Source organism: Scyliorhinus torazame, chromosome 6 (genome assembly GCF_047496885.1).
Source record: "Scyliorhinus torazame isolate Kashiwa2021f chromosome 6, sScyTor2.1, whole genome shotgun sequence".
Lineage (NCBI taxonomy): Eukaryota > Metazoa > Chordata > Chondrichthyes > Carcharhiniformes > Scyliorhinidae > Scyliorhinus > Scyliorhinus torazame.
This window is the reverse complement of record NC_092712.1, coordinates 24,873,636-24,893,616: the sequence shown is the minus strand read 5'-3', so window position 1 is coordinate 24,893,616 and position 19,981 is coordinate 24,873,636. Positions and strand designations below refer to the sequence as shown.

The window sequence follows — 19,981 nt, the reverse complement described above, 5'->3', positions numbered from 1 at the left end:
GTGATCTCAAAGACATGGGTGGGGGATGGTAAGGTGTCAGATATATATAGGGAAATGAGAGACGAAGGGGAGACTATGGTAGAAGAACTAAAAGGGAAATGGGAAGAAGAGCTGGGGGAGGAGATCGAGGAGGGGCTGTGGGCAGATGCCCTAAGCAGGGTAAATTCGTCGTCCTCATGTGCCAGGCTAAGCCTGATTCAGTTTAAGGTATTACACAGGGCGCATATGACTGGAGCACGGCTCAGTAAATTTTTTGGGGTGGAGGATAGGTGTGCGAGGTGCTCGAGAAGCCCAGCGAATCATACCCATATGTTTTGGTCATGCCCGGCACTACAGGGGTTTTGGATGGGGGTGACAAAGGTGCTTTCAAAAGTAGTGGGGGTCCGGGTCGAACCAAGCTGGGGGTTGGCTATATTTGGGGTTGCACAAGAGCCGGGAGTGCAGGAGGCGAGAGAGGCCGATGTTTTGGCCTTTGCGTCCCTAGTAGCCCGGCGCAGGACATTGTTAATGTGGAAAGAAGCCAAGCCCCCGGGGGTGGAGACCTGGATAAATGACATGGCAGGGTTTATAAAGCTAGAGCGGATTAAGTTCGTTCTAAGGGGGTCGGCTCAAGGGTTCACCAGGCGGTGGCAACCGTTCGTCGAATACCTCGCAGAAAGATAGATGGAATTGAAAAAAGAAGGCAGCAGCAGCAGCCCAGGATCGGGGTTGGGGGGGGGGGGGGGGGGGGGAAAGAGGAGGAACCAGAAGGACTCTCAGGGTTGTTAATATATACTGTATAATATGTATAGGTCGTTGCTACAGATAATTATATATTGGACTGTTAAATTATATTTTTGGAGAGTGTTACTTGTGATAAGGCAGTTGCCAATTAGGGTTAGTTTTCATTTTTGTTATTTATTATTTATTCATTTTTTTTTGTTTTTTGTTTATAAAATAGGTCATTGTTATTTGTGTTGTTATAATATTGTGTAAAGGATGCACAATGTACTGTGTTGGTTGACCAAAAATTTTCAATAAAATATTTGTAAAAAAAAAAAAAGATGCCCCTTAAACGTCACTATCGTCCCTGCTTCCACCACCTCCTCCGGCAGCGAGTTCCAGGCACCCACTACCCACTGTGTAAAAAAACTTGCCTCGTACATCTCCTTTAAACCTATGCCCCCTAGTAATTGACCCCTCTACCCTGGGGAAAAGCCTCTGACTATCCACTCTGTCTATGCGCCTCATAATTTTGTAGACCTTGTGCAAGGTAGGTGGAGTGAACACGCTAAATTGCCCCTTAATTGGAAAAAATGAATTGGGTACTCTAAATTTTTTTTTTTTTTTTTTTAATAAAATTTGTAGACCTCTATCAGGTCGCCCCTCAACCTCCGTCGTTCCAGTGAGAACAAACCGAGTTTATTCAACCGCTCTTCATAGCTAAAGCCTCCACATCCTTCTGGTAGTGTGGCAACCAGAATTGTGAGCAATATTCCAGGTGCGGCCGTACCAAGGTTCTATACAATTGCAGCATGATTTGCCAGTTTTTATACTCGATGTCCCGTCCAATGAAGGCAAGCATTCCGTATGCTTTCTTTACTACCTTGTCCACTTGTGTTGCCAACTTCAACGATCTGTGGACCTGCACACCCAGATCTCTCCGATGTTCTATATGAGTTTCGCCATTTACGGTATATTTCCCGTTAGACCTACCAAAATGCATGACCTCACATTCGTCCGGATTAAACACCATTTGCCATTTCTCTGCCCAAGTCTCCAACCTATCTATGTCCTGCTATATCCCCTGACAATCCTCAACATTATCTGCCACTCCACCAACTTGGGTGTCATCCGTGAACTTACTAATCAGACCGGCTACGCTTTCCTCCAGATCGTTTATGTACACTACAAACAACAGAGGCCCAATCCCTGTGGAACATCACTAGTCACAACCTTCCATTCAGAAAAACACAGCCTTGCATTCAGAAAAACCACAGCCAACCACATTGCTGTGAGTCGGGAGTCTCATGGAGGCCAGACCAGGTAAGGACGGCAGATTTCCTTCCCGAAGGGGTATGAGTGAACCTGATGGGTTTTACAATAATCGAGTCTCTTAATCCTTCTTCGGTGATCACTCGCTAACGAGTGTGACTGTCCACCTAAGAAACTCGGTGTTACTGGTCATGGGTTCTGTGAGTTCTTGCATGGTTGATCAGTCCGATCTTAGAGCTGCAACTTTGACCACACACTTGGCAGGAGTCTCCAGGAGGCAGGATCAGTCACTGAACTTTAGATCGCTGGCGTTCCCTTCTCAGACTCCATTTCCGGGCCTCCTCTTGATGTCGGGTGGCCTTGAAGAATTGTGTTCCTTCAGTCAGGAGGTTCTTCCAAATAGGCCTCTTCTGAGCAAGGGTCTCCCAGGCCTTGACATCTACGTTGCATTTCTTGCCTTCAGGGTGTCTTTGAAGCGCTTCCTTTGTCCTCCTCTTGTTCAGGATCGTTCCTGGGCTGATTTAGCACACTGGGCTAAATAGCTGGCTTTTAAAGCAGACCAGGGCAGGCCAACAGTACGGTTCAATTCCCGTACCAGCCTCCCCGAACAGGTGCCAGAATGTGGCGACGAGGGGCTTTTCACAGTAACTTCATTTGAATCCTACTTGTGACAATAAGCGATTTTCATTTCATTTTCATTCCTTGAGTTGGGCAAAGATGAAGTTCTTTGGCAGTCAGGGCTGTGACATCCTAACCACACAGCCGGCCCAGCGGAGTTGGTTTCATGGCCTCGACGCTGGTGCTATTGGCAGCTTCAAGGACACTGATGTCAGTACACCTCACAGCTGACGCGGGGACTCCGTCTCAATCAGCGTTGATGGTACCTCTCCAGGGTCTGGAGGTGGCGTCGGTACGTAGTCCAGGTTTCTGAGCTGTACAGAGTGGAACGCAGGGATGAAGCTTGAATCACTTTCATATTACAGCCAGTAAGTTGCAAAAAAACAACTAATATTCTGCAGGGAAGGAAATCTGCCATCATTACCTGGTCTGGCCGACATGTGACTCCAGTCTTATACAGGGAAACCGTGGTTGGGAAAGTAATACTGAACCTGCTAATAAACTGTACACCTCATGGTGGAGATACAACAGAGCTTGGTGTTTGATTTGGAATTCGGCAACAGTGTTGAAATGTTGCCATTCAGCCCCTCAAGCCTCTTCTGCCATTCAATCAGATCATGACTGATCTGTATTTTAGTTCTATATACCCACCTTTGAGGCATGTCATTTGAGGGGAAGGAAGGGGGAAACAGAGGAAAAATGAGGGGAAAAAGAGGAAGAGGGAGGGTCTCACCATAGTTTCATCCACAGGGTAGGTGGTCTTGTCTGGGAAGATGCAGGTGGAGAGGCAGGAGATGACCTTTGTGACCCCGTGCTCATGAGCGGAGTGCAGCACATTATCGTTAATGTGAACATTCTTCCTCTGAAAAACACAACACATAAATCACCAGCAACCACCCAACAAACTCTCCAAATTGAAATGAAATGAAAATCGCTTATTGTCACAAGTAGGCTTCAAATGAAGTTACTGTGAAAAGCCCCTAGTCGCCACATTCTGGCGCCTGTTCGGGGAGGCTGGTACGGGAATTGAACCGTGTTGCTGGCCTGCCTTGGTCTGCTTTCAAAGCCAGCTCTTTAGCCCTGTGCTAAACCACCCGTCTCACCGATTCCCCATCTCACTGATTCTCCCCCTGACAGTATCCTGTACCGACTGTCTCGGAACTCCCTGCCTCTCCCTCTCTGATTCCCGACAGTATCCTGTACCGACTGTATCCGAACTCCCCGTCTCTCCCTCACTGATTCCTGACAGTATCCTGTACCGACTGTATCCGAACTCCCTGTCGCTCCCTCTCTGATTCCCGACAGTATCCTGTACCGACTGTATCCGAACTCCCTGTCGCTCCCTCTCTGATTCCCGACAGTATCCTGTACCGACTGTATCCGAACTCCCTGTCGCTCCCTCTCTGATTCTCCCGACAGTATCCTGTACCGACTGTATCCAAACTCCCTGTCGCTCCCTCACTGATTCCCCGACAGTATCCTGTACCGACTGTATCCAAACTCCCTGTCGCTCCCTCACTGATTCCCCGACAGAATCCTGTACCGACTGTATCCGAACTCCTTGTCGCTCCCTCTCTGATTCTCCCGACAGTATCCTGTACCGACTGTCTCGGAACTCCCTGCCTCTCCCTCACTGATTCCCGACAGTATCCTGTACCGACTGTATCTGAACTCCCCGTCGCTCCCTCACTGATTCCCGACAGTATCCTGTACCGACTGTATCCGAACTCCTTGTCGCTCCCTCAATGATTCCCAACAGTATCCTGTACCCACTGTGTGCAAACTCCCTGCCTCTCCCTCACTGATTCTCCCCTGACAGTATCCTGTACCGACTGTCTCGGAACTCCCCGTCTCTCCCTCACTGATTCTCCCCTGACAGTATCCTGTACCGACTGTATCCGAACTCCCTGCCTCTCCCTCACTGATTCTCCCGACAGTATCCTGTACCGACTGTATCCGAACTCCCTGCCTCTCCCTCACTGATTCCCGACAGTATCCTGTACCGACTGTATCCGAACTCCCCGTCTCTCCCTCAATGATTCCCCGACAGTATCCTGTACCGACTGTATCCGAACTCCTTGTCGCTCCCTCAATGATTCCCAACAGTATCCTGTACCCACTGTGTGCAAACTCCCTGCCTCTCCCTCACTGATTCTCCAGACAGTACCCTGTACCGACTGTATCCGAACTCTCCGTCTCTCTCTCAATGATTCCCCGACAGTATCCTGTACCGACTGTATCCGAACTCCGCCTGTCCCTCACTGATTCTCCCGACAGTATCCTGTACCGACTGTCTCGGAACTCCCTGTCTCTCCCTCACTGATTCTCCGACAGTATCCTGTACCGACTGTATCCGAACTCCTTGTCGCTCCCTCAATGATTCCCAACAGTATCCTGTACCCACTGTGTGCAAACTCCCTGTCTCTCCCTCACTGATTCTCCGACAGTATCCTGTACCGACTGTATCCGAACTCTCCGTCTCTCTCTCAATGATTCCCCGACAGTATCCTGTACCGACTGTATCCGAACTGAGTCTGTCCCTCACTGATTCTCCCGACAGTATCCTGTACCGACTGTATCCAAACTCCCTGTCTCTCACTCACTGATTCCCCGACAGTATCCTGTACCGACTGTATCCGAACTTAGTCTGTCCCTCACTGATTCCCGACAGTATCCTGTACCGACTGTATCCGAACTCCCTGTCGATCCCTCACTGATTCCCCGACAGTATCCTGTACCGGCTGTATCCGAACTCTGTCTCTCCCTCACTGATTCTCCCGACAGTATCCTGTACCGACTGTATCCGAACTCCCCGTCGCTCCCTCACTGATTCCCCGACAGTATCCTGTACCGACTGTATCCGAACTCCCTGACTCTCCCTCACTGATTCTCCGACAGTATCCTGTACCGACTGTATCCGAACTCCCTGACTCTCCCTCACTGATTCCCCGACAGTATCCTGTACCGACTGTATCCGAACTCCCTGTCTCTCCCTCACTGATTCTCCGACAGTATCCTGTACCGACTGTATCCGAACTCCCTGACTCTCCCTCACTGATTCTCCGACAGTATCCTGTACCGACTGTATCCGAACACCGTCTCTCCCTCACTGATTCAAAGAACAAAGAAATGTACAGCACAGGAACAGGCCCTTCGGCCCTCCAAGCCCGTGCCGACCATACTGCCCGACTAAACTACAATCTTCTACACTTCCTGGGTCCGTATCCTTCTATTCCCATCCTATTCATATATTTGTCAAGATGCCCCTTAAATGTCCCTATCGTCCCTGCTTCCACTACCTCCTCCAGTAGTGAGTTCCAGGCACCCACTACCCTCTGCGTAAAAAACTTGCCCCGTACATCTACTCTAAACCTTGCCCCTCTCACCTTAAACCTATGCCCCCTAGTAATTGACCCCTCTACCCTGGGGAAAAGCCTCTGACTATCCACTCTGTCTATGCCCCTCATAATTTTGTATACCTCTATCAGGTCGCCCCTCAACCTCCTTCGTTCCAGTGAGAACAAACCGAGTTTATTCAATCGCTCCTCATAGCTTATGCCCTCCATACCAGGCAACATTCTGGTAAATCTCTTCTGCACCCTCTCTAAAGCCTCCACATCCTTCTGGTAGTGTGGCGACCAAAATTGAACACTATTCCCCGACAGTATCCTGTACCGACTGTCTCGGAACTCCCCGTCTCTCCCTCACTGATTCTCCCCTGACAGTATTCTGTACCGACTGTATCCGAACTCCGTCTCTCCCTCACTGATTCTCCCCTGACAGTATCCTGTACCGACTGTATCCGAATTCCGTCTCTCCCTCGCTGATTCTCCGACAGTATCCTGTACCGACTGTCTCGGAACTCCGTTGCTCCCTCACTGATTCTCCCGACAGTATCCTGTACCGACTGTATCGAACTCAGTCTGTCCCTCACTGATTCTCCCCTGACAGTATCCTGTACCGACTGTATCCGAACTCCGTCTGTCCCTCACCGATTCCCTGACAGTATCCTGTACCGACTGTATCGGAACTCCCATCTCTCCCTCACTGATTCCCCGACAGTATCCTGTACCGACTGTCTCGGAACTCCGTCTGTCCCTCACTGATTCTCCCCCGACAGTATCCTGTTCCGACTGTATCCGAACTCCCCCTCGCTCCCTCACTGATTCTCCCGACAGTGATCTGTACCGACTGTCTCGGAACTCACTGATTCTCCCTCACCGATTCCCTGACAGTATTCTGTACCGACTGTATCCAAACTCCCTGTCTCTCCCTCACTGATTCTCCCCCGACAGTATCCTGTACCCATTGTCTCGGAACTCCCTGTCGCTCCCTCACTGATTCTCCCCTGACAGTATCCTGTACCCACTGTGTGCAAACTCCAGTCTCTTCCTCACTGATTCCCTCCCGACAGTATCCTGTACCGACTGTCTCCCCCTCCAAACTCCCCCTCGCTCCCACACTCAGTATGCTGCACTAATTGTCTCTCCCTCGCTGGTTCTCCCCGGCCAGCACCATCTCCTCATTGAAGGGGAGTTTCGAGCAGTACTGTCCATTCCTCTTTGCTGCTTGCTGGTGAAACGGGGTTTGGAAACGGACCCAGTCACAGTTAAACTGAGCAGGCTGATAATTCATCCCCATAAGCCATCCCCATTTACATTAACCCGGAGATGGTTAAGCTGCAGTGATTCCCTCCAGACAGTATCCTGCCCATTCCGCAGCCCCCTGTAACACCCCCACTGCTTCCACAGCCTGGATTAGCTCATCAGAACAAGAATTCGATTCAGTCCATTCCAGAGTGCCTCAATCATAGAATAGTACATCACAGCTGACCTTTCAGTCCATCGAGTCTGTGCTGGCCCTTTTGAAGAGCAATCTAGTTAATCCCATTCCCCCACATTTACCCGACACTTTCTTCCTCTCGAGTATTTATCCAGTTCCTTTTTGAAAGCTTCTTTTAAATCTGTATCTACCGCCCTCTCAGGCTCTGCATTCCAAATCTTGACCACTGATTATGCAAAAAATATTTCCTGGAGCAGCCTTTGGCTCTTTTGACAATCGGTGTCCCTCTGTTTATTGACCGCCGAGCTGACTGAAATCAGTTTTTCTTATTTCATCCAGCTGAACTCTTCATGATTTCAAGCAGCTGAATGGAATGGCCCCTGCACCGTCGCTGTCTGAAGGAGTACAGCCCCGGCTACTCCAGTCTCGCCCGCATAACTAGAATCTTCATTCCCGGGAATCTCGCCACCCCCTTCTCCAAGGTCTTCACAAAGTGTGGTGCCCGCATTTGGCCACAGGTGCACCAAGCTGGGGCGGGAGGAAGTTCATTCGCACGCCATCAATCGTCTGTTATCCTGCCCACAGTATTCGATCAGACACCGTCACTCACCCAGAAATCCAGGTTGTACTTCATGTTCCGGAAGAGTCCGCCCACCATGGCTGCTAGGTGAATGACGTGGGTGGGCTGGTATCGGTCAAACACGGCTTTGGTTTCTGCAGCATCCCTGACAGGAAACAAAAGATTTTTCATTTCTATATCACCTCCCTCCTCCAGATATCTAAATGCTCTTTACAGTCAACGAGACTCCTTCGCGTTCTAAGTGTCCCCCCCGTTACAATGTAGGAAATGCGGTAGCCAATTTCCACACAGCAAGTTCCCACACACAGCACCTTTGAAAACATCTATTAAAAGGCAACTGAAGGCGGACGTGGCCATGTTGCAGGAGGCACATTTGAAGATGGGTGATCAGATTAGGTTAAGGGAGGGATGTGTTGGACAGATGTTCCATTCGGGGTTAGACTTTAAAAAGAGGGGTGTGGCGATCTTGGTTAAATAAGCGGGTGGCATTCGAGGTGGGGAATATAGAAGCGGACCCGGGGGTTATGGTTAGTGGGAAGCTGGAGGGAATGGCTGTGGTATTGGTAAATAAATGTGCCCCGAACCAGGATGACGTTGAGTTTGTGAGATGGGTACTGGGGAAGATCCTGGACCTAGATTCACATCGACTGATTAAGGGGACGATTTCAATACGGTCCTGGATCAAGGCTGGTCCGGTCGAGTTCTAGGTCTGGGAAGGTATCAGCTACGGCAAAGGAGCTTTGAGGGTTCATGGAGCGTATAGAGGGGGGTTGATCCGTAGAGATTCGGGAGGCAGAGGAGTAAGGAGTTTTTCTTCTACTCCCGTGTGAATAAGATGTATTTCGAGGAATTGGTGGAGGTTAGGGAGCCCCAATTGCGCTTGGGTAGGTTATAGACGGGTTGGGGCGATGCAATCATGCAAAGCCCCGGGACCTGACGGATACCCGGTTGAGTCCTATAAAAAGTTTTCCGGGATGCTGGGGTCACTACTGGTAAAGGCATTTAATGAGTCAAAGGAGCTGGGAGTGCTCCCCCCGATGTTATCGCAGGCATCGATCTCCCTTATTCTGTAACGGAATAAGGATCCGGAGAGCTGTGGGTCGTACAGACCAATCTCCCTGCTAAATGTGGATGCTGCTGGCAAAGATCTTGGCCACACATATAGAGGATTGTGCTCCGGGGGTAATAGGGGAGAACCAGACGGGATTTGTGAAGGGACGATACCTGACGTCCAACATTAGGCGGCTCTTTAATGTAATAATGATGCCTGCGGAGGGGCGCGAGGTCGAGGTGGTGGTGGCCATGGGTGCAGAGAAGGGCTTTGATCGGGTGGAATGGAAGTATTTGCGGGAGATCCTGGGAAGGTTTGGGTTTGGGCAGGGATTTGTGGATTGGGTCTGGTTGCTATATTAGGCGCCGGTTGCAAATGTAAGGACAAACTGGGTTCGATCAGTGTATTTTAGTCTGTGTCGGGGGACGAGACAGGGGTGTCCACTCTCCCCACTACTGTTTGCCCTGGCCAAAGAGCCTTTGGCAATGGCTCTTAGGGCATCAAACATTTGGAGGGGGATAGTGAGAGAGGGGGTGCAACTTAGGGTCTCACTCTACACGGATGATTTACTCCTTTATATAACAGACCCATTGGGGGGGAATTGCAGGAATTATGGGAATACTGGAGGAAATTGGCCAGTTCTCAGGTTACAAACTGAATATGGGCAAGAGTGAGGCTTTTGCGATCCAGGCAAGGGGGCAGGAGAGGAGACTGAGGGAGATACCGTTCAAAATGGAAGGAGTTTTAGGTACCTGAGGATTCAGGTGGCAAGGGACTGGGGTCAGCTTCATAAACTAAACTTGGGCATGGTGATTGAACCAATGAAAGGGGACTTCCGTAGGTGGGACGTGTGCCCGCTGTCATTGGCGGGGAGGGTACAGACTGTGAAAATGACAGTCCTCCCGAGATTGCTGTTCGTGTGTCAATCTACATTCCTAACGCATTTTTTAGGAAGATGAATGTGGCGATCTCGGGTTTTATATGGACCGGGAAAGCCCCGCGGGTGAAGAAGGTCCTACTTGAGCGGGGAGGGGGCCTTGGTCCTTCCAAACTTTATTAACTATTACTGGGCGGCTAATATATCGATGGGTAGTGAGGGAGGGGGAGTGGAGGCGGCATCTTGCAAGGGCACGAGTCTGAAGACATTGTTTTGCCAGCTCGGTACTTCACAAGCCATGTGGTAGTGGCAACCCTGAGAGTGTGGGGGCAATGGAGGCAGCACAGGAGACTGGAGGGGGCGTCGGTATGGTCACTGATCTGTGACAATCATCGGTTCACTCCAGGGGGCTGGACGGGGGCTTTAGGAGGTGGCACCGGGCAGGGATCGAGAGATTTGAGGATCTCTTCATTGAGGAGGGTTTCCCAAGCCTGGAGGAGCGAGGGTTGCCAGGGGGAATGGGTTCTGGTACTTGCAAGTGTGGGATTTTGTCCGGAGGCAGGCCCCAGGCTACCCTCGTCTCCCACTAAGGGGAGGCTACAGGATAAGGTGATGTCAAAAACAGGCGTTGGGGAGGGTCTCGGAAATATATAAGGAACTGATGGAGTGGGAAGGAATTCCAATCGGGGAGGTGACGAGGAAGTGGGAGGAAGAGTTGGGAGGGGAGTTGGAAGTCGGGCTATGGGCAAAGGCCCTGAGGAGAGTCAATGCACCATCGTCGTGTGCCAGGCTCAGCCTGATCCAGTTCAAGGTGGTCCACAGGGCTCGTATGACTGTGGCCCGGATGAGCAAGTTTTTTGAGGAGGTGGAGGACAGGTGTGGGCGGTGTGGGGGAGGCCCTGCGAACCATGTGCAGATGTTCTGGGCATTTCCGAGGCCGAGGGGATTTTGGCAGGGATTTTCAGATGTCATGTCAGAGGTCCTGGAAGGGAGGGTGACTCCGAGTCCAGAGGTGGCAATATTTGGAGTGTTGGAAGATCTGGGAGCCCTGGAGGCCCAGAGACAGATTTTGTTGGGGTAGAGGGACTCGGAGCCTCCAAAGTCGGGTGTTTGGGTCAGTGACATGGCAGGGTTTCTTAGGCTAGAGAAAGCAAAGGGATACGGCAGCATTGAAAGGCAGCTATTTGGGTAAACGATACCCTGAGATGACGGGAAGGGACAGTGTGTGCAAACATTTTTAAAAAGCAGAAAATAGCTTTGGAGGGTGAAATAACGGTAACAAGGCAAAATTAATTGGTCTTTACTTAAATACCTGCCGCATTTGATGCAAAAATGAATGAATTAACGGCACAAATTGAGTTGTTTGGGTTGGATCTTATAGTCATTACAGACATGGTTAAAAGGAGAACAAAGCAGGGAACTAAATAGTCAGGTGTCGGTGACTTTGTGTCAGGAAAGGGTGGTGGTAGTACGAGATGGGTGTAAGTACGATAGCAAGAAATGATCTTGGGTTGGAAGATATCGAATCCATACGGGTGGAGGTAAGAAATAACAATGGGATATAGACACTGCTGGGAGTAGTCTATTGGCCCATGAACAGTAGTTATACTGTAAGACGGAGAATAAATAAAGAGATAATAAAGGCATGTAAAAAAGACAGTACTTTAATCATGGGTGACTTCAATCTTCATGTGGATTGGGAAAATCAGATCGGCAGAGGTAACTATGAGGAAGAATTCATGGAGTGTATTCAGGACAGTTTCCGAGAACAATATGTTGTGGAAACAACTAGAAATCAGGCTATTTTGGATCTGGTAATGTTTATTGAGGCAGGTTTAATAAACAATCTCAGAGTAAAAGATCCCCTAGGAAACAGTGATCATAACATGGTAGAATTTAGCAATAAATACATAACAATCACTGGGGAAAAAGTACCAGGGAAACTAATGGGGCTAAAGGCTGATGTATCCTCTGGACCCGATGGGTTCCATCCCAGGATATTAAAGGAAGTAGCCACAGAGAGAGTGGATGCACTGGCAACAATCTTCTGAGAATCCTTAGATTCTGTAAAAGTCTCAGAGGATTGGAAAATTGCCAATTCAAATAGAGAGACAAAAACACAATTAGGCCAATTAGCTTTTCGTCGGTCATTGAGAAAATGTGAGGGTCCATTATAAAGTACGTAATAGCAGAGCATTTAGAAATGCATAATATAATCATGCAGACTCCATGAAGGGGAAATCAAGTCCGACCCACTGATTAGAATTCTTTGAGGCGGTAACGAGCAGGATAAAGGGGAACCAGTGGATATAATATATTCGGATTTACAAAAAGCATTCGATAAGGTACCACACAAAAGGCTACTTAACAAGGTAAAGAGCCCGTGGTGTTGGGGGTAATATATCAGCATGGAGAGAGGATTGGCTAACTGATAGAATGCAGAGAGTTGGAATATGAGGGGTATTTTCAGGATAGCAACCGATATCTAGTGGAGTTCCAACAGGGATGAGTGCTGGGGCCAGAATTATTTACAATATATATCAGTGACTTGGACGAGGGAAATGAATGCACTATTGCCAAGTTTGTGATTGATACAAAAGTAGATGGGAAAGCAAGGGGTGAGGATGACACAGTCTTCAGATGGATATAGACCGCTTAACCGAGTGGGCAAAAACTTGGCAGATATAATGTAGGAAAATGTAAAGTTTTGTACTTTGGTAGGAAGAATAAAAGAGCTGAATATTATCTGAATGGAATAAGGCTGCAGGAAGCTGCAGCACAGAGGGATCTGGGGGTCCTCATATGTATTTACAAAGGGAAGGCAAAGGGAACGTTAGTCTTTATTTCAAAGGGAATAGAGTATAAAAATCGGGAAGTCCTGCTAAAACTATACAAGACACTAGTTAGACGTCACCTGGAATACTGTGAACAGTTTGGGTCCCTTATCTAAGGAAAGATATACTGGCATTGGAGGCAGTCCAGAGAGGGTTCACTAGGTTGATGAAATGAAAATCGCTTATTGTCACAAGTAGGCTTCAAATGAAGTTACTTTGAAAAGCCCCTAGTTCGGGAAGGCTGGTAATCCCAGGTATGGAGGGATTTTCTTATGAGAGGGTGAGTAGGTAGCACAGTGGTTAGCACTATTATGTCACAGCGCCAGGGTCCTAGGTTCGATTCTTGGCTTGGGTCACTGTATGTGCAGAGTCTGCACGTTCTCCCCGGTGTCGGCGTGGGTTTCCTCCGGGTGCTCCGGTTTCCTCTCATAAGTCCTGAAAGACGTGCTGTTCGGTGAATTGGACATTCCGAATTCTCAGTGTACCCGAACAGGCGCCGGAATGTGGCGACTCGGGGCTTTTCACAGTAACTTCATTGCAGTGTTAATGTAAGCCTACTTGTGACAATAAAGATTATTTAAAAATTATTAGGTTAGGACTGTACTCATTGGAGTTTAGCAGAATGAGAGGTGACCTTATTGAGTGCTCGTCAGGGCCGGTGCAAACCCGATGGGCTGAATGGCCTCCTTCTGCATTGTAAATTCCATGATTCTATGAGACATATCGGATTCTCAGGGGGTTTGACAGGGTCGATGCTGAGAGGTCGTTTCCCCTTGTGGGAGAGTCTAGAACCAGAGGGCACAATCTCAGAGTAAAGGTTCACCCATTTAAGACAGAGATGAGGAGGAATTTCTTCTCTCAGAGGGGAGTGAGTCTGTGGAATTCTGTACCGCAGAGAGCTGTCGAGACTGGGATGTTAAGTATGTTCAAGGCATGATCAGCCATGATCTCACTGAATGGCAGAGCAGACTTGATGGGCTGAATGGCCTATTTCTGCTCCTGCATCTTATGGTCTTATGCTCCTTCAGTAGTGAAGCAACGATAATGCAGCACTCCCTGGGTACTGACCATCCATCAGTGCAACGGTCCTTCAGTAATCCATTGATAAGTAGAAAACAATTGGAAATAATTTTGGGAACCACAGACCGCGTACGAGGCGGCTAATCAGCTGCTGGAGGCTCGTCCACCATTCTGAGAACACTGGTCATCTGTAACCTATCTCTGTGTAACTGCCTTTCCACAGAGGGACTCACGTCAAATCAGCATCTTTTGAAGACAGGAAGATCCACTCCTCCTCGGCTTGGCCCGCACCCTCCTTCACCACCTGCTCAATGGCTCTGCCAACCAGCCCCGAGCCCCCGGTCACCAGGATCCGTTTGCTCTTGGCCCCCATCCTCGCACCGTCTGCCATCACTGCAATTCCAAAAACATGACTGAGTGTGAGTGTGAGAGTGAGTGTGAGTGTGAGTGAGCGTGTGTGTGTGTGAGAGAGTGTGTGTGTGAGAGAGTGAGAGTGTGTGTGTGTGTGGGTGTGAGAGTGTGTGTGTGTGTGTGAGAGTGTGTGAGTGTGTGTGTGTGAGAGTGAGTGGGTGTGAGAGTGAGTGAGTGAGTGAGTGTGTGTGTGGGTGTGAGAGTGTGTGTGTGTGAGTGTGAGAGAGTGTGAGTGAGTGTGTGTGAGAGTGAGTGAGTGAGAGTGAGTGAGTGAGTATGTGTGAGTGAATGTGTGTGTCTGTGAATGAGTGTGAGCGAATGTGTGTGAGTGAATGTGTGTGAGTGAATGTGTGTGTGTCTGTGAGTGAGTGTGAGCGAATGTGTGTGTGTGAGTGTGAGCGAATGTGAGTGACTGAGAGAGAGAGAGAGAGAGAGAGAGAGAGAGTGAGTGAGTGAGTGTGTCTGTGTGAGTAAGTGTGTGTCTGTGTGAGTGAGTGTGAGCTCACGGCTGCACAGATCACCCCGCCCCCCCCGGTCACCCACAACAGCACCAATTTAAACAGACCAGCATTCGATAACCATCGCCTCACAACATCCCAAACATCTTCCCAGACAATGAGGTGTTTTTGAGGGCTAGTCACTCTTGTAATGTGGGAAACGCTGCAGTTGCTTTGTGCAGAGTAAGATCCCAGCAACAGCAATGTGATAATGTCGAGAATTTATTTGTGTCATTGGTCAAGCGATAAATATCTGGACACCAAGCCTCCCCTCCCTTACTATCCCCTCCATGCTTCCTCATTCCTCCACCCTCCATCTCTCACATCCCCTCCCTTCACATCCCACCCTCCCTCCTCCATAGCCCCCTCACTCTCTCTCTTATACCATCCTCCTCCCTTCTTCATAGAATCTGTACATTGCAGGAGACCATTTGGCCCATCAAAACTGACCCTGAAACAGCACGCCACTCAGGCTCACTCCCCCACTCTAACCTTGTTACCTCACCTATCCTGTGAACACCAAAGGGCAATATATTTCTCATGGCCAATCCACCTAACCTGCACATCTTTGGACTGTGGGATGAAACCGGAGGACCCGGAGGAAACCCACACAGACACGGGGAGAACACAATCACCTAAGGTCAGAGTCGAGCCCGTGTCCCTGCCGCTGAGGCAAGAGTGCTAATCACTGTGCCAACGTGCCACCCAAACCCCCCCCTCCCTCAAACACCCCGCCCTCCCAACCTCCATCATCCTCCCTCCCAACCCCCTGCATCCCTCATACACCCCTCTTCCTCAAATGCCCCTCACTGCCTCATGCACCTTCCTTCATAGCCCCTCCTTCCATCCTATCTTCCCCCACCCAACTATCCTACATAGCACAGCATCCCTACAGTGCAAAATCAGCCCATCAAGTTGGCACCATCCCTCTGACAGAGCACCCTACCTAGATCCACTGCCCCACCCTATCCCTGTTACACCTAACCTTTGGGCACTAAGGGCAATTTATCACGACCAATCCACCTAACCTGCACATCTTTGGACTGTGGGAGGAAACCGGAGCACCCGGAGGAAACCCACGCACACACGGGGAGAAAGTGCAAACTCCACCCAATGTAGGAATTGAACCGGGATCCCCTGGTGCTGTGAGGTAGCAGTGCTAACCGCTGTGCCAGCTCAAAAGCCCTCATTGCCTCCCTCCCACATTCCCCCTCTGACCCTCACTCACAACCCCCATCTCCTCCCTCACCCCTCCTCCCTCACACCTCTCCCCCCACATCGCCTCCCTCACGCCTCCCACATCTCCTCCCTCACATCTCTCCCCATCTCCTCCCTCACCTCTCCTCCCTCACGCCCCTCATCTCCTGCCTCACCCCCCACATTTCCTCCCTCAGACCCCCATCCTTTCCTCCCTCCCATTCCCCTCACTCCCTTATCCCCCTCATTCCCTTCCCTCATCCAAAACCAATGCCCACCCTCCATCCCACCTCATTCGTGCCCTCCCCTCACTCACCTTCCATCCACCTCCCTCCCTCATCCCTTCTGTCTCCCTCTCCCTCATTCCCCTCATACCCTCTCTCCTCACCAACAGACCGCAATCTGTCAGGATAGGTAACAGCACCTCCTCCACAATAGTCCTCAACACCGAGGCCCCGCAAGGATGTGTGCTCAGTCCTCTACTGTACTCCCTATACGGCTGTGTGGAGAGATTTAACTCCAATTCAATCTATAAGCTTGCAGATGATACGACTGTGGTGGGTCTTATCTCAAACAATGACAAATCATACTACAGAAGGGAGATAGATCACTTGGTTGCATGGTGTACCGAAAACAACCTCTCTCTAAATGTTGGAAAGACTAAGGAACTGATCATCGACTTCAGGAAACATAGCACGAGTCGTCCCCCCCCCGCATCAATGGCTCCGAAGTGGAGATGGTCGACAGCTTTAAGTTCCTGGAGGTCACCGTCACCAACAGCCTGCCCTGTTCCACTCACGTTAATACAACAGTCAAGAAAGCCCAACAATGTCTCTACTTCCTACGGAAGCTAAAGAAATTTGTCACGTCTGCATCGACTCTCCCAAACTTCCACAGATGTGCCATAGAGATCATCCTATCCGGCATCGCAGCCTGGTATGGCAACTGCTCGGTCCAAGATCGCAAGAAACTGCAGAGTGTGATGAACTCAGCCCAATGCATCACACAAGCTTGCCATCCCCACATTGATTCTGTATACACCTCCCGCTGCCTCAGGAAGGCAGACTGCATTGTCAGAGACCCCTCCCACGCAGGCTTTGCCCTCTTCCGGACCCTTCCATCAGGCAGAAGGTACAGAAGTCTGAAGACCTGCACATTCAGACATAGGAACAGCTTCGTCCCCACAGCTACAAGACTCCTCAACGACTCCCCCTCGGACTGATCTGTTTCTTGTAAGAACACGATTCACAACGCTCTATGCTGCTCTTGTTTGGCCCCTTGTTCTGCACTGTAATCAATCACTATTTGTTGATGCACTACTGTCAATGTTCTGTCGATTATTGTTTTGTTTACTTTGTATGTTCCCTTGGCCGCCAAAAAATACTTTTCACGGGCAGCACGGTGGCGCAGTGGGTTAGCCCTGTTGCCTCACGGCACCAAGGCCCCAGGTTCGATTCCGGCTCTGGTTCACTGTCCGTGTTTGCGTGGGTTACGTCCCCACAACCCAAAGATGTGCAGGCTAGGTGGATTAGCCACACTAAATTGCCCATTAATTGGAGAAAATGAATTGGGTACTCTAAATTTATTTTAAAAATACTTTTCACTGTACTTCGGTACATGTGACAATAAATATCAATATATATATCGTACCCTCTCTCCTTCCCCTCCTACCCTCTCTCATCCCCCTCGTACCCTCTCCCCCCCTCCTACCCTCTCTCCTTCCCCCCCCCCTCCTACCCTCTCTCCTTCCCCCCCCCCTCCTACCCTCTCTCATCCCCCTCGTACCCTCTCCCCCCCCCCTCCTACCCTCTCTCCTTTCCCCCCCCCTCCTACCCTCTCTCATCCCCCTCGTACCCTCTCCCCCCCTCCCTCCTTCCCCCCCCCTCCTACCCTCTCTCCTTCCCCCCCCCTCCTCCTACCCCCCCCCTCCTACCCTCTCTCCTTCCCCCCCCCCTCCTACCCTCTCTCCATCCCCCCCCCTCCTACCCTCTCTCCACCCCCCCTACCCTCTCTCCACCCCCCCCTACCCTCTCTCCACCCCCCCCTACCCTCTCTCCACCCCCCCCTACCCTCTCTCCACCCCCCCCTACCCTCTCTCCACCCCCCCCTACCCTCTCTCCACCCCCCCCACCCTCTCTCCACCCCCCCCACCCTCTCTCCACCCCCCCTACCCTCTCTCCACCCCCCCCCCCACCCTCTCTCCACCCCCCCCTACCCTCTCTCCACCCCCCCCTCCTACCCTCTCTCCATCCCCCCCCCCTCCTACCCCCTCTCCTTCCCCCTCCTCCCCTCCTACCCTCTCTCCTTCCCCCTCCTCCCCTCCTACCCTCTCTCCTTCCCTCTCCCTCCTTCATACTCCATACCTCTCTCTGTCTCTGTCTGTCTGTCACCGAAGTCCGTTTTTCTTCCTCTTCCTCGGTTCCAGCGTGTCACGGATGAGCGTCCGGGTCAAAGGTGAGACTCGGTGCGCGCGGGGCGGGACGGGGGCGGGGCAGAGAGAGAGAGAGAGAGGGTCCGCGCATGCGCAACGACGCGGTGCCCCTTGGGAGTTGGAGTTTTCGGATTAGAAAATTACCACAGGAATTATCCCCCCCCAAAAAAACCACCAGCTCCTGACTGAGGATAAAGAGACAGGTTCAAAATATTATAAACTTACATTTCTATGTTCAAAATGTTATCATTTGAAAGTGGAAGATATTATTGACTGACAATGATTTGCCTTGAACAGGCCAGGGTGGGGATTTCTTGTCAGGATTTTCACACTGAGCCTCCCTCACTTCCACTGATTTGCCTCTTTACATTTTTCGGAGAAATGAAATAATTCTCTGTAAATCTGAACAAGACCTGCAAGTGGCAGTGTGGCTGCAATCAAACCAGGTCTCAGTCCTTCTTCCAGCGCAAGCTGTCGATTTACAAAGTGACCATGGACGACCCAGAGGCACTGACTCACATTCAGGCTCAGCCAAGCTCCGAATCGCAAAGCACAGGGGGCCATTCAGCCCATCGCTCCTGTGCTGGTTCTTTGAAAGAGCTATTGTATCAGTCCTCGTCAACTCAAATTTTGATTTAACATTTCTTTTCTTTAAATAAATTTAGAGTTCCCAATTCATTTTTCCCAATTAAGGGGCAATTTAGCGTGGCCAATCCACCTAGCCTGCACACCTGTGGGTTGGGGGGGGGGGGGATCGAAACCCACGCAACCACGGGGGATGTGCAAACTCCACACGGACAGTGGCCCAGAGCTGGGATCGAACCTGGGACCTCGGCGCCGTGAGGCAGCAGTGCTAACCACTGCACCACCGTACTGCCACGTGATTTAACATTTCTACTCACTCTGAGTCCACCCCCTTCTCAGTGTGTTCCAGATAGTCATCTAGCTTTTACAGCATGGAAAGAGGCCCTTCTGCCCATCCTGTCGGTGCCAGTCATCAAATACCTATCTAATCCCATTTTCCAGCACTCGACCCGTAGCTCTGTATGCTATGGCGTTTCAAGAGCTCATCTAAATATTCCTTAAATGTTGTGAGGGTTCTCTAAACCTCCTGTCCCTTACCTTAAATCTCTACCTCCCGGTTAGTGACTCCTTTGCTAAGGGGAAAAGTTCCTTCCTACCTACCCTATCTATGTCCTTCATAATCTTATACACCCCAATCAGGTCTCCCCCTCAACCTTCCCTGCTCTAAGGAAAACAGCCCCAGCCCTAACCAGTCTCTCTTGTCTTGATAGCTGAAATGCTGCAGCCCAGGCACATCCTGGTGAATCTTCTCTGCACTCTCTCCAGTGCAATCACATCCTCCCTGTAGTATGGTGACCAGAACTGTACACAGTATTCTAGCTGTGGCCTGAGTGTTTTATACAGCTCCATCATAACCGCATTGCTCTTATATTCTATGCCTCAGCTAATAAAGGCATGTAACCCATATGACTTCTTGACCGCCTTATCCATCTGTCCTGCTGCCTCCTGGGACCAATGGACACGCACCCCAAGGTCCCTGTGGTCCCCTGTACTTCCTCGGATCCTACCGTTCATTGTGTACTCCCTTGCCTTGTCAGTCCTCCCAAATACATTATCTCACACTTTTCAGGGTTAAATTCCATTTGCCACTGTTCTGCCCCTCTAACAAGCCCATCTATATCATC

The 19,981-nt window shown here is 50.3% G+C and overlaps 1 protein-coding gene across 2 annotated transcripts in view; it reads right to left on the bottom strand.

The window, feature by feature from the left end:
- gfus.1 (GDP-L-fucose synthase, tandem duplicate 1) overlaps positions 1-18,310 on the bottom strand; it is a 44,753-nt gene extending 26,443 nt beyond the window's left edge. Inside the window, exons 1-4 of one of the 2 annotated variants that reach the window (XM_072508031.1) lie at positions 18,205-18,310; positions 13,970-14,129; positions 7,985-8,099; positions 3,326-3,454 (exon numbers count right to left, since the gene is read on the bottom strand). In XM_072508031.1, coding sequence (XP_072364132.1) covers positions 3,326-3,454; positions 7,985-8,099; positions 13,970-14,127 — 402 coding nt within the window. In that variant the 5' untranslated portion in view covers positions 14,128-14,129; positions 18,205-18,310. Of the gene's footprint in view, positions 1-3,325; positions 3,455-7,984; positions 8,100-13,969; positions 14,130-18,204 lie in introns of those variants that run through there. The other variant, XM_072508032.1, reaches the window with a different exon arrangement.
- Between the last annotated feature and the right edge of the window lie 1,671 nt (positions 18,311-19,981).